Source organism: Apostichopus japonicus, chromosome 15 (genome assembly GCF_037975245.1).
Source record: "Apostichopus japonicus isolate 1M-3 chromosome 15, ASM3797524v1, whole genome shotgun sequence".
In the NCBI taxonomy this organism is placed as follows: Eukaryota; Metazoa; Echinodermata; class Holothuroidea; order Aspidochirotida; family Stichopodidae; genus Apostichopus; species Apostichopus japonicus.
In genome coordinates this window covers 7,886,423-7,899,490 of record NC_092575.1, presented here as the reverse complement: position 1 = coordinate 7,899,490, position 13,068 = coordinate 7,886,423, and the positions used below count along the sequence as shown (strand labels likewise).

The 13,068-nt window shown below is 36.6% G+C and overlaps 1 protein-coding gene across 4 annotated transcripts in view; it reads left to right on the top strand.

The window, feature by feature from the left end:
* LOC139980704 (RNA-binding protein Musashi homolog 2-like) overlaps positions 1–13,068 on the top strand; it is a 180,012-nt gene that overhangs the window by 151,741 nt on the left and 15,203 nt on the right. The window contains exons 8-12 of one of the 4 annotated variants that reach the window (XM_071992556.1): positions 2,055–2,137; positions 3,292–3,388; positions 5,600–5,647; positions 7,384–7,473; positions 10,311–10,403. In XM_071992556.1, the coding sequence (XP_071848657.1) occupies positions 2,055–2,137; positions 3,292–3,388; positions 5,600–5,647; positions 7,384–7,473; positions 10,311–10,403 (411 nt within the window). Of the gene's footprint in view, positions 1–2,054; positions 2,138–3,291; positions 3,389–5,599; positions 5,657–7,383; positions 7,474–10,310; positions 10,404–13,068 lie in introns of all 4 variants that reach the window. The other 3 variants (XM_071992555.1, XM_071992558.1, XM_071992557.1) reach the window with 3 other exon arrangements.

Genomic DNA, 13,068 nt, shown 5'->3' with positions numbered 1-13,068 from the left:
GCTATTAAAACTATTAAGCTTAACTAAAGGTTTATAACTATGCAGTTATTAGTTATGGGACTATTATGTTTAATAGTGTAGTTTAATTCCCATTGTGCTGGGAGGAAGGAAAGTATGTTATTAACCATGAACATAAAGGTTTGGCACAATAGATAAGCCTCAGGTGGTTCTTTGCCTTTCTACTGTAGTTGTGTGTTCAAATACAATATGTAACCATGGTTACACTTCAATATATTCTGTATTAGATTCTTCCGTTACCTGTCTATCCACAACCAATGCTCTGTTTTTATTTTTCTCATATCTTTCGTCATATTTTAAGTCATATACTGTATGATCTCTATTTATAAAACATGAGTTAAGTGAAAGAAAATATAATTTTTGATACAGCAAGAATTTGATTAACCTTAGCAGCTAATCTGACTAACTAAGATGGTGACAGTTATTGCAATAGCAAAATTTATATTTTGTTTCATGTGAATCCACATGTCAATGTATTACCTACATTTGTACAGTAAATGATTCACTTCAAACAATTTGCCTGCACTACAAAGAATTGCGAAAAAATTGCGGAAAAGCTCATGTTCATTCCTTTGCCTGCTTCTTGCAGCGAATCCCCCCCTTACCCACCCCCCCACCAAAAAAAAAAATCAACAAATGTCTCTTTCAGAGTAAGTGTAATTTCAAGTAAGTCGTTCGTTCAAACCTCAGGATTATACAATTCATTGGTTGACTTTAAATCCATATCCCTGAATGAATTTTATATGTTTTACTGTGGATATTGCCTTACAACTTACAAGGTTGCCTTGTAAAATCCATTTTCATCCAGCAATGCTGTATTTTGTTGACCCATTTTCTTGAAAGCTATTAAATTAGTCCAGTTTTTTTTATACTTAAATATCCTCCTATATCATTTACCACTTGTCTCCGAAATGCTGTTTATGGTCTTACCTTAAAAAAATTCACATTTTAGGTTTTTAATAACCTTCTTTTTTCTGATATTGAATCAGCTCTCACCCCATTTGTTGCCTAGCAACAATCTGTCAGAGTATAATTCTGAAGGAAGTATCAGAGCCTTTTACCTGTAGTGTGTGTTGGATGAGGTCAAGTGACACTTGCGTCATTCACAGTAAACAAGTATCCTGGCAGGTAGTGGTGAGACTAAACCCTGTTTCCGAAAATGACAAAGGACTTATCTTTGAAATAATTGATCTGCTTCATTTTGAGAAAAATGGAAAACTACCAGATCTCTAAAACAGCTGCAACAAAAAATAAAAAAAATTAACAAACTTTAAATAATACAGGACAGTATGACGATTAAGTATTTTATTTTATTGCTTGCGATGGGTTTGCGATGAGCTCTCAACCTGTTCTGTCATATATGTTTTAATGCAAAAAACAAAATGGAAGAAAAAAAAGAAGCAACATATTCTCTTATTACAAATAGTTGTGTAAAATATGGTTAACACATAAGGAGATCATTTGTTGGAACAATATTACGATTCACTGCATATTGAAATGCTGACTATAGAAGCTATGTATGATTAGAAAGCATGGATGGTTATAACTATGAATGTGTTGAAGGAGGACGTAAAAGCTGTTACAGATATTAAATAATACCAATGGGATACTCATTAAAATATTGAAAAAGGAGTTTGAATTATAGTAAATATTTATATATATTTTTTTGTGTGTGCATTCAACATGAAAATATTGGTTCATGAAACGGTTGGAAACAAATGATAGTTATACTTTTTGTACAGTACAACAATCCGGTTTTGATTTTAACTGTTTGCTCACCAGTAGTATAAAGTGGATGTACTTATCTATATATGTTATACTAAATGCATGTATGAAGCCATATTGTCCATAAGTGTTGATTACATTAATTCCCTACACATTATGGTAAATTGGTCTTTTCTTTCCAATAGATTTGAGCATCCAGCATTTACAGCAAGTAACATGAGTGGTTGTTCAAACAGTGTTGTCGTTATTTCATCATGTCGTTTATTCCGTCGTTAATTGACATATTTGTTTATTTTGGTTGTATCTTTCAGGATTTGGATTTATAGTATTCGAAAGTGAAGACATAGTGGACAAAGTAACAGAAGATCACTTTCATGAAGTGAACAATAAGATGGTGAGTTAAATCCACATGTTCGTCAAGTTAGGGATCATGTGTCACAATGCCCTCCCTACCCACCTTGCCCCCCCCCCCTATTAAGGTATAAAATAATTCCATATTATATTAATATTCCTAGAATCCCAGTGACCCGATTTGACATAAGATGCTGACTAATATTTCTGAAAGCTAAGGAAAGGCAGAATGTGTTGTATTGCATGATGATGGGAAGGAAGCTGCTAATTAGATATGTCTTTCTACATTTTAATTGTTACTTGATTCAATTAATTTTCCCATGCCTAAACAAAGGCTGAGGGTGGAACATTTTTCACTGTTTCAGGTATACATTTATATATATATACAGGTATATATATATATATATTAAGGATATATATACATAGGCCTACATATATAGGCCTATATATATATATATAATTTATATATATAATATATATCATAACATATTCATAATGTCCATAATTACATTCACTGTTACATAGAGTGACCTACAAGATCACTAGTAAAACACTGACAGCAGGATATGTTCGTACCCGTCTGAACTGAAAGGCACTCTGGTTTCTGTTGTGGTATTATTTACTAAATCAATTATTTAATGCAAGCCGCAAGGAAACAATATCCTCAATGGAAATGAATTGTTCATCTGTGCAATCAAGTAAGAATCAAATGCATGAGAGGCTATAACCTCACATACTGTATTGATTGATTTGATAAATCACAAATGTGTATTGTGGGAATTAAGTTGTAATTATTTGCATGAATTTCATCACCACACATTAAATGCTGGTTGATTGATGTTACCCAGTCTATAAGTCCCACTACATTCCCTAGTTGTTGCCTAGCTGCGAGATAAGCCTCTTACAGCATGATAGCGAATCACACAAAAAGAGCTAGCAATAACACAATAGACATGAACTTCATGAATGCAATTTTAAAAGCAACTGGCCGTAACTAAAATTCTTCTACTTAAACAATAGCTGCCCTGATAATTTCATATGAACATGGACAAAGCTGCTACTTCCATGGTTATGGAGGTAGTATTACTGTAGTGCTGCTACAAGCTATTTATCCTAACTCCTGGTATGACTTTGGCATATTCAATTCCATTATTCAATTCCATATTTCAATTGTTCTTTGTTCTCATTTTTCTGCAGGTGGAGACGAAGAAAGCGCAACCAAAGGAAGTAATGCAACCCCACCAGAATGCCAAAGCCAAGGCATTAATGAGGGGACTTTGTAGCAGTTTCTACGGTAACTTAATAATGAGCAAATCACCATGGTGACCCATTTCAATGTGTTTACCTTTGAACTGCCACCATGAATCATTAGCCAGCTTAATGTTTTAAATCTTTTTGTGTATCTTAAGTTTTTATTCTACTATGCTGCATTTTTTGTACTCATTTCGTTTCTTGTAAAGCGCGTTGAGATCGCCCATAGAATGTGCTATGTAAATAGGTATTATTATTGTTATGATTAATTATGACTTTTCATGTTTACAATCAGGGTCTAAGAGACTGAAAATTATAAACGTAGGAAATCCAACATGATATTCCTAGTTATGTGATTCCTAGTTATGTGATTCCTAGGTCAGAATTGAAAACTTTTTCGTCAAATGCCAAAAATATTTTTCACAGTCTACAATACTGAATAAAGTCTGAGTAAAGCTGAGTAAAGTGTGAGTTAAGCTGAGTAAAGTCTGAGTTAAGCTGAGTAAAGTCTGAGTAAACCTGAGTAAAGTAAGGCAAAGCTGAGTAAACTGAGTAAAGTAAAGTAAAGCTGAGTAAAGCTCCTTTGCTGTGATGTATCCATCATGGTATAGCTCCGTAGTTGTGCGTCCTTTTGTTGCTTACCCCTTGTTTACCAAAGTCTCCTCTTTGCTGGTCGAATGACTGACAGTTTGTGGGTAACTTCATTCTATGAGCATAAGTCCCTTTTCATGTCAGTTCTGTACATGAAACTAAGCCATTGTCTTTCTAGTATCGAGATCCACAACGGGAGTCCCACAGTGTCGTTTAAACGGCACGGTGTGTATTAGTATATTCTTTTCTGTGACCTGCAACTTCTTACTACAGGCAATCCTGCCAGTATCCAGTTCTGTTTAAGGTATAAGGTTGCATAGTAACTCTGGCCTCCTCACCCAGCATGAGTGCACTTTCCTTGGGGTGAAGAGTACCAGTGTCCCGGTGATATATGTAGGCCAAATCCTAAACAGGAATGAAAAACTTTGGTATCGATTACGGAGTAAAGACTTTGCGGTTTAGGTCGGATTTGATTAAGTCACCAGTTTCCAGTGACTATCACACCACATAAAGGTTAAATGTCCCTGATAGGGGGTACTGGATTTCATTCCTTTTGTGGTAACCACTGGTCATTAAATAATATCATATGTGGCTTGTCCTTTGTTGGTTGGATATAAATGGTAAATTTAGTTTGCACTACTTCTTAATATTCTCAGTTAAGTACTTTTGACAAAAATTAAGGACCAATAAAATGGAAGTTTACAATTACAATTGAATTGAAGTCAAACTGAGATAAGAGTGAAAATCTCATGAGCATTTCTTTGTTCAGCTATAAAAGAAAATTGTAATATTTCCTTTCCGACTGGAGAGTACTTAGATCTGAAGTTTATTTTATTGCAACTTTGAGATTTTTAGTCAACAAAATCTGACCAAAGTATTACTCCTCCAAATCCGGTTGCAGTTACACCCTCTACATTTCACCAAATTTATATAAGATTAAAAGGTATACTCCAGTCAAAAAAGTTTTTTTTATTGTTTTATATTTTGCCATGAAAGAGAAACATATTTGTAAGCATCCTGATGAAATTTGCATTTAAAATTCTATGTATCATTTTCGACAAAATATGTAGCATTTTTTTTTAAAATGTGTTTGGTTACAAAAGGTGAACTTGAAGCAAACATGCGTGATGTCATAGATGCACACACACATATTTTTTTAAGTATATTTGTTTGGCATGCAGTTCCATGAATCCACACTACTGTCAATTTGGTATTGATAACTTACACACCCTCAAAAACACCAATGTGGAAAGATTAACATTCTGTCAACATTCTGTTGGCACTGTACAACTATGATATCACACCAATTTGCTTGTTTGTGGGTTTTTTTCACTGCTTGAAATTGCTTGCATCATTATTGGATTTTAGTGCATTGGAAAAATGTTTGAAATTCACCCACACCCAATGTACTGATTTTCAGCAAATCTTTCAGAATTACCCATGAAATTGAGTTAATAGTGATCACAGGAAGAATTTTTTCCAAGAATTCTTATCTTTGATGGATAATTGATTCTGACTAGACAGGGTGGTAAAATCTGATTTGTATTACTGAGTTATACAGTACACACTGTCATTACATTCTGGCATTCTAGTTGCTCTTCCATCTTAAAGATCATCTTCTGTTTCATAATTTTTTTCTCATTTTTATTTTATATTTTTACAGGCTTTCCATACCCTGCACCTCTGTTTATTGACCAACCGGGTCTCAAAGGTATGTCCAGTAAGTGACCATTATATACTTGATATTATACAGCCATCTCTAAGTTTTTTTTCTTCACAGCAGGTTTGTGTTACTGATGACTTTTTATCAGAGATCTGTAAAACGTCTCATCAACTTGTCAAAATGGGACATTTTTTGCTGGACATGGTCAATATCTGCTAATAACCAGACCTGTTTGAAGGAATACAGGAGTGAAATGGAGACTGGAGTGTTCCAATGATATAAAGTTTGATATCTGTGTGAATTCACCATGACCAGTTCACTTGTAACAACACCTCAGAAAATAGCCAAAATCCTCAAAGACTGTCCCAGAGCTGAGCTATAAATCTTCTTCTAAATTGCAGCAAACCCCAAAGGGGAAGGTTCTCTCCACACCAGGCAACTCCTTGTCACTCCCCATCCTTCCAGAATTCGCCCTCTTGTAGCCCTGACTTTTATCTGCCAACATATTAGCTGTCACTGTCAGCCATAAATCTTACTCCCTGCTAACCATTCTCGTAAATTAGGAGTCTTAAACAGGTACTTATCAATTTAGGAAGTTTCTCCCCAAGGAAGAATGATGGCCTTGTCATGGTTTTGTCCATTTTGTTGGCTGTGCCTGGAATCGGAGGGAGGTTCCCTGCTACTAGTCTGTCTACTACTAAGTTGTCTCTTCTCCAAGGTGCTTTATTAGAGGCAAATTTAGAGGCCATTATGAAACTTGATGACAGTTTTAAAACTATATCCCTCAAATAAAAAGCCTGAGTATTTTTCAAGGATGATGAACCAAAAAATATTCAAGAAAGCTTTTGATGCAAATGCTTGCAGGTTGTGTAGGGCAAGAGGTGACTCTAATATTGTGTATGAGGGGGGGGGGGGAGTTTTAATGGGAATAACAACCAGGGAGGGAGGATTAGAGAGGGAGAGGTAAATCAAAATTTATGGCAAGCAAAAGTCAGCAATAGTCCATAACTGTACCAGACAGTAGTCATGGCAACAGCTCGTAAAGTCAGTTATATTGCAAAAAAAAAAATAAATGGGAGCCCTTTTCTACTGAGTTCAGTAATGACATATTCTCTGTTGTTTACAATGATTTTCTCTCTAGAAATGTAACTCAGTATCAACCAATTTTCAATAATTATTCCATCTTTATATTAAGATATAATGGTATTGTCATTGTAAACAATTGTATTTGCAGTAGATACCTTATTGCCACAGTTTTTTTTGGTAAAAAATTTAACAAATTCAGAGATTTTTCAACTCCAATTTTAGTGGGATTTCTGAATCTTAATACAGGTTGTGTCGTTAGACGTTGCATATCTTGTATAAGGATTAAAACGAATTCCAGTTTTCATATTTCCAATTTCACTGGGTTTCTGCTACAAAAAGTGCTTAAAATGCTCAGGTTTCTGTTTTCGCATGCACAATGACATTTACATTCAACTGTTCAATGTATGCAAGTCACAGAATACCCTACAAAAAGTGCATCAAAATGATCCAGTTTCGGTACTCGCATGCACAATGACATTAACATTCAACGGTTCAATGTATGCAAGTCACAGAATATGATACACACATGACGGACTAGCATTAGCTCTTGTCAATAAGGATTACAAATTAACAGATATTGTCATTTTCTCTCTCTCTCCTTTCTCTCCCTCTCAGATCTCTTACACCCCCACCCCCACCCCCCCACTCCCATTTAACCTTCTGAAACATGTTTACATGCTATTTCTTTTCACTTTCAGTCAATCCAAGCCCATTTCATCAGGCTGGCTTTCACCAACTTCCCAGAGGTGCAGCATATGCATGTGCGCCAGTTTCACCCTATGTGGCAGGTTTGTTTGCAACAATTTTATTCTCTCTTCTCCTTCCTCTCCTGTCATGCAAGAGCAACTGATCTTTATCTGCTTTATTGATAAACAGCTGACTTTTAATCTTGATTTTAGATGATGGAATTATCTGAAGAAAGTGGGAATCAAGTTTTGATAGGTATTTCTTGCATTCATCTTGCTTACAATCTGTTGATATTACTGGTGATATCATACATGATGGTGTTAAAGAAATACCAAAGACCTGAAAATTGAACCTGTCTAAATACTTAAGTTGATCAAAATAGCAAATGCAAGAGAAACCGCACTTTCAATTTGCGGGACATGACGGTTTTCTTTATTAGATTAAACAGTTATTAAATAGCTAAGTCAGAGCAAGTATAAAGTTGGATCGTAGGGTATCCTGTTATGTATGAAGATTACACATGCTTGATCCAATTGTCACACATCAAATATTAACTCAAGTGCAACTTTCAGTGTGTTGGGGCTTATACTCCTTTAGTGTAAGTAAGCCTTGGTCCTGTAGTGTGTTAGGTAGTTGACAGCCTAGTGTTATCTCACATGTTGCTTCAGACAAGCTGTACTGGTAAAAGAACAACTGCACAAGAAACTTTGAAACAAAAGCGCAGGATATCCAGCTACGCATTGGCAAGTCTGTTCCTAATCAGCTGAGAGAATCAAGAGTATAAACCAAAATTAAAGTCATGAATGTGAAGAGCTGGCTGACATGTCAGTATTTTTATTAGGTTGTAAATAAAAGAAAAATGATATATTAGCAGAATCCCAATAAACGGTTCAGAACAGGAAGATGGGTCTTATTTATGGCCGTGTGGCTCGTCAACATTTAACTGAGCCCTCTTTCATTAGTCATCAATTACTCTCGGTTATTAGAAAATACTTAAGATTATTTGTTTAGAATTTTTAAGATCCATCATGTCCTGGAGGCTATAAAAATTATCAACAAAATGTCATATTACTTTATGCTTCCATAAGCAGCCATATCTCTTGAAACAGAGCACACTTTATGTACATTTTTTTCCCCCCATTTTTATACAACTAAAGTCAAAGTGAATGCAAGTACCTTTTGTTTCTTAGAAGTTATAGTTAAACAGGTTTGATGCATTCAGAGTTCTGGTCACACTTACTACTAATGGTGTACATTTTGCATTAATCTCCATGGCAACCACAAGATCTCAATAGCTGATTTTCTTTGTGTACATTTTTGGTGAAGGCTTAAGAGGGAATTTGGAATAGACAAATGTCTCACGTTGACAAGAGTTGACAGGAAGCCTTTTGTTGGTAGGACTGTCATTATCACTTGGTGATCTGACATCAGAAACAAATGTTGGCTGAGTTCTTCTTTTTTTAGGCTTTAGAGAATATCACCTCCTAAGGGCCTGCTGGAAAAAGAGGCCCGTCTGGGGCGATTTTGATCTAAATTGGACCGATTCTTCATTGCCTTGGATGGTTCCATTCATTTGGGAGGCTCATCTTTCTTGATGGGAGCAAATATGTTGGTGATGCATGGGTGCATTTGTTTATGTTATCTGTAAATGTTTTCCTTTGAAAGTTTCAGTAGGTTGAGGACTTAAGCTGTCATTAGTGAGGCCATGTCGACCTCATTTGGTATTTACCCCTAAACACAGAACCCTCCCAAGTGACAGTGAGTCTGCTCTGCCCTACAATAATGCTCTAGCTTTCTATTATTGTAGCAATTACTTTGAAAGTGTTTCAACGGCAAGCAAATGTCTCTCCCTTTCCCCCATGTTCTACTTTCTGGATCGATAACTTTAGTATCAGAGAAAGTTGATGGCCTTTCAAAGTTGCCATGGTAACATATCACCATGCCAAAAGTTATTGCTTGCCCTGGTTAGGTTTGATGTTTCCAAGATGCTAAAAAATGAGTGGATTGGAGACTTAGTCTTTTATTGTTGAATTTCACTATTTAAGTAGGTTTTCATTGCTTGAATCCTGTATGTTCTTGAGTGCTCTGGTGGCTACTGTGATTCCTTGTTATATCTGATGATGGTGGTGGTGTTATGGATAAAAGGTGCAAGTTTGTAGGTGCGTGTGGACTCTCCAGAACACATTCTCTTCTTCTCCGGCATAGGTTCGCTCTTTTGTAATAAGTAAAGCATCTTGGACGAATTGTGGAGAAGCAGTTTAAGCTGTTTAGTTGCCAAGGAAATTTCATCTTCACTTCAGCAGTATTAGATTATTACATAACTTGTTGTTGTCATCCTAATTAAGGTTCCTTATTAAGCATCTGCATATTCAAAGGCACAAGTTTGGGCTCTTCAAAGCTATCTCTTCTAATTCGGCGATGTCCATTTTAAGTATCATTTCTCAGCCAGTAGCAGCTGTTAGGTCTAATGAAATAAACTTCTTCATTTCGGGTGTCATTGAGTCTGCAAATTTAGAAAGCTTTCAGATTTCTTGCAACTTTAGCTGTTCAGCTCCATGGTTTTGTATCGGGCAAAATCATATCATTCGGTATGATGTATGCATTCAACCTGGATTGGGGTGGGGATGGATTGGGGTGGGGATGGGTCATGGTCAGGAGTGAAGGATTCTCCAGAATGACATAACAGGAAATCTCTTTGTTGGAGTATATTCATTTGATTATCAACTGACGGTTTTCTCTTTTTGGCCAATCTCTGCACACAAGTGTAACAGGCTGTAATGTTATGGCACTTAATGTTGCAGATGGATATACTTAAAAATAATGAAATGAGTTGATACATGACATCATGAGATTACGTGTTATTACGAGGTGAAGTAAATTCTGTAGTAGCATCTTAGACTTTCAATTAATGCCACTCTCCTGTGTACTACTGACCTAGGATTCGGAGCTCTCCCCTTTCCGACGGCCTACCAGAGCTCGGCTTCCAGAGGAAGTGGCCGAGGAGGGCGTGGACCCCACTTTGGCCCATCAGGTAAAACATACCCCCACTCGTGAAATTGACGTGCTGTAATGCCATTTGGTTGGTGTGAAGTTGGATTTTGTGGCTGGCTTCTTTCCTTGTGCTTTTTTGACTATCTACCGCCCTCTATTATATTCTTGTTTTCATAGTTGCACGCCTGTACAATTTGCAGTATTCATTTTCTGTCATTAACACACCACTATATCCCTCAATCAAATATGAAAACAAATTTAGAGAAACAAATGCAGCATTTAACAAAAAATGCACTTTTGTTTGGCTGTTCTCTTTTCTTTTCTTTTTTTTTCTTCTTTTTTTTTCTTTTGTTGTTGCTGGCTAAAGGTAGCTAAGATCACCATGGGACTTTAATTTCTGTTAAAAATGTTTTTTTTTTTTCACTTTCTGTCTCAAGGGGTAAATGGTTTTGCTTGGCAAGTGAGATACCTAGTTTTTATATTAGTAATGAAAGAAATGTAAATGAAAAGAAACAAACCTTGGTAAGGTTTTGGTCACTTTAATAGTTTATAAAACAATCATTAATAATAATGAAGAATGCACAGATGGCAAAAAAAAAGTATCAGGATAACAGATGAATACAGTTGCCAAAAAATTACTTTCAAACCGTGATAAAATGTCATCCTGAAATCAGCTCTTGTTATCAGCCACTGCAGAATTATTTATCAGACTTCTTATCTGGCCGTCTAACAAGGCCGTTGTTTGACCTTGTGAGTCTTTTAATTATTGCTATTTGATATTCAAAGAACAATTTAATTACCTTGCGGAATTTTTCTTTTGGTCCCGGTTCATGAGGCGAGTGGTTCTGCAATTATTTGAATGGGTTTATTTTCTTTCAATCATGCATGGAAGGTGTCAGTAGATTTTAAATTGACCAACAACACAGGTGCCTAGCATTTATCTACACCTAGCCCATATTATAAGTTTTTGCCTTTTCTGTGATGAAAGGGATTTACGGTGCATCAGCTGGGTTCCCATTGCTTTCGTCACAAAGTGGCGGCTTAAAATGATACTTTATTTGCCTTGTGTGCCGGTGGGGAAGGGTCATGGTGGGGTAGAGGGAAGGGTCATGGTGGGGTAGGGGAAGGGACATGGTGGGGTATTGGGAAGGATCAAGGTGGGGTGGGGTGAAGGTCATGGTGGGGTTGGGGGAAGGGTCATGGTGGGGTAGGAGGAGAAGGGTCATGGTGGGGTATGGGGGAGGGTCATGGTGGGGTTTGGAAAAGGGACACGGTGGGGTATTGGGAAGGATCAAGGTGGGGTAGGGGAAGGATCATGGTGGGGTAGGGATAGGGTCATGGTGGGGTATGGGGAAGGGTCATGGTGGGGTATGGGGAAGGGTCATGGTGGGGTAGGGGAAGGATCATTGTGGGGTGGGGGAAGGATCATTGTGGGGTAGGGGAAGGATCATTGTGGGGTAGGGGAAGGGTCATGATGGGGTATGGGAGTGGGGTATGGGGAGGAAGGATGGTGCAAAATGTGTATTCGTATGACACTAGTCGGTCACATATATAGCATCTCACACCAATCACAGACATACTAGAGCAATATTTGCCTTGTTTATAGTTTGATGGATTTCTTGACACAACAAATGTTAAGTATGGCTGGAGTGTAACTATTGCCTACACGTAGAAATAGCACAGAATGGTGGAGTCTCTTGATTGGATGTAGCCTGCAACAAGAACAAACGAGGCTAATTAAGTTTATCACTAAAATCAAATACAACCTTTTATTTTGACAGAGAATTGATAATATGGTATTAACAAACATATAAACGAATTCCAGCGTAATGAGTAATAAAGCCTAAATTAAATAGGATAGGAAGGCCTGTGGATAACATTTGCGAGACAAATCAATTGGCTGTGCTTTCCTGCAGTGCGGGTCGTAGCCAGATCGAGAAATATCGAATGGCAAGTTCTTGTCGTCTTAGATTATCAGAGCAGGTATAAATCTGGAATGAACCAGTAGGTTGTCTCAAGAGGTCGCGCTCATTGGATAAACAAGACTCTTGTGACCTCAAATCGATGTCAGTGAATGTTTCTCCCTACCCAAACTGGCTATGTGTCAAATTACTCATTTTGAAATAGTTGATAAGGCATTGTGAATCTGGTTTTATTACCTTCAGTCAAATTAATTTATACCAACTTTTTACCTATGGAAATGATTCAATTTATCAAACTTATCAACTCCTGTAATTTTCTTCATCAAAGAAATACAAGCAGCGAGTAATTATTGACTCCATTGCAAATCGTATAGACCTTTCATTGCCATTAACAACTCATATAGTACAAATCACACGCAAACAGTGAATCTAAATTGACCCAAATATTTGCTACGTACGTTGCTTCTTTTTATGAAATAAGACTAGCCAAGCTAATGAGCTGAATGGTAATGTAATTGTGGTATAAGATCATCAAGAATTCGCCAGAATCCATGAAAAAAAACACAAAAAAAACCCAGTATTAAAGCTTAAGTACTGCAGGTAGAAATTATTTATGGAGACTAGCTCACCTTTCATAGTTACATACATTGTCACTCTATTAAATGAACTGTTTGTGGAGCCTAACTCACATTTCATATATGTACCTTGTCACTTTATTAAATGAAGAAGAGTATCATAATATTCTGTCTTTTCACTTTGGAAATCAAAAGAGGAACCACTTAA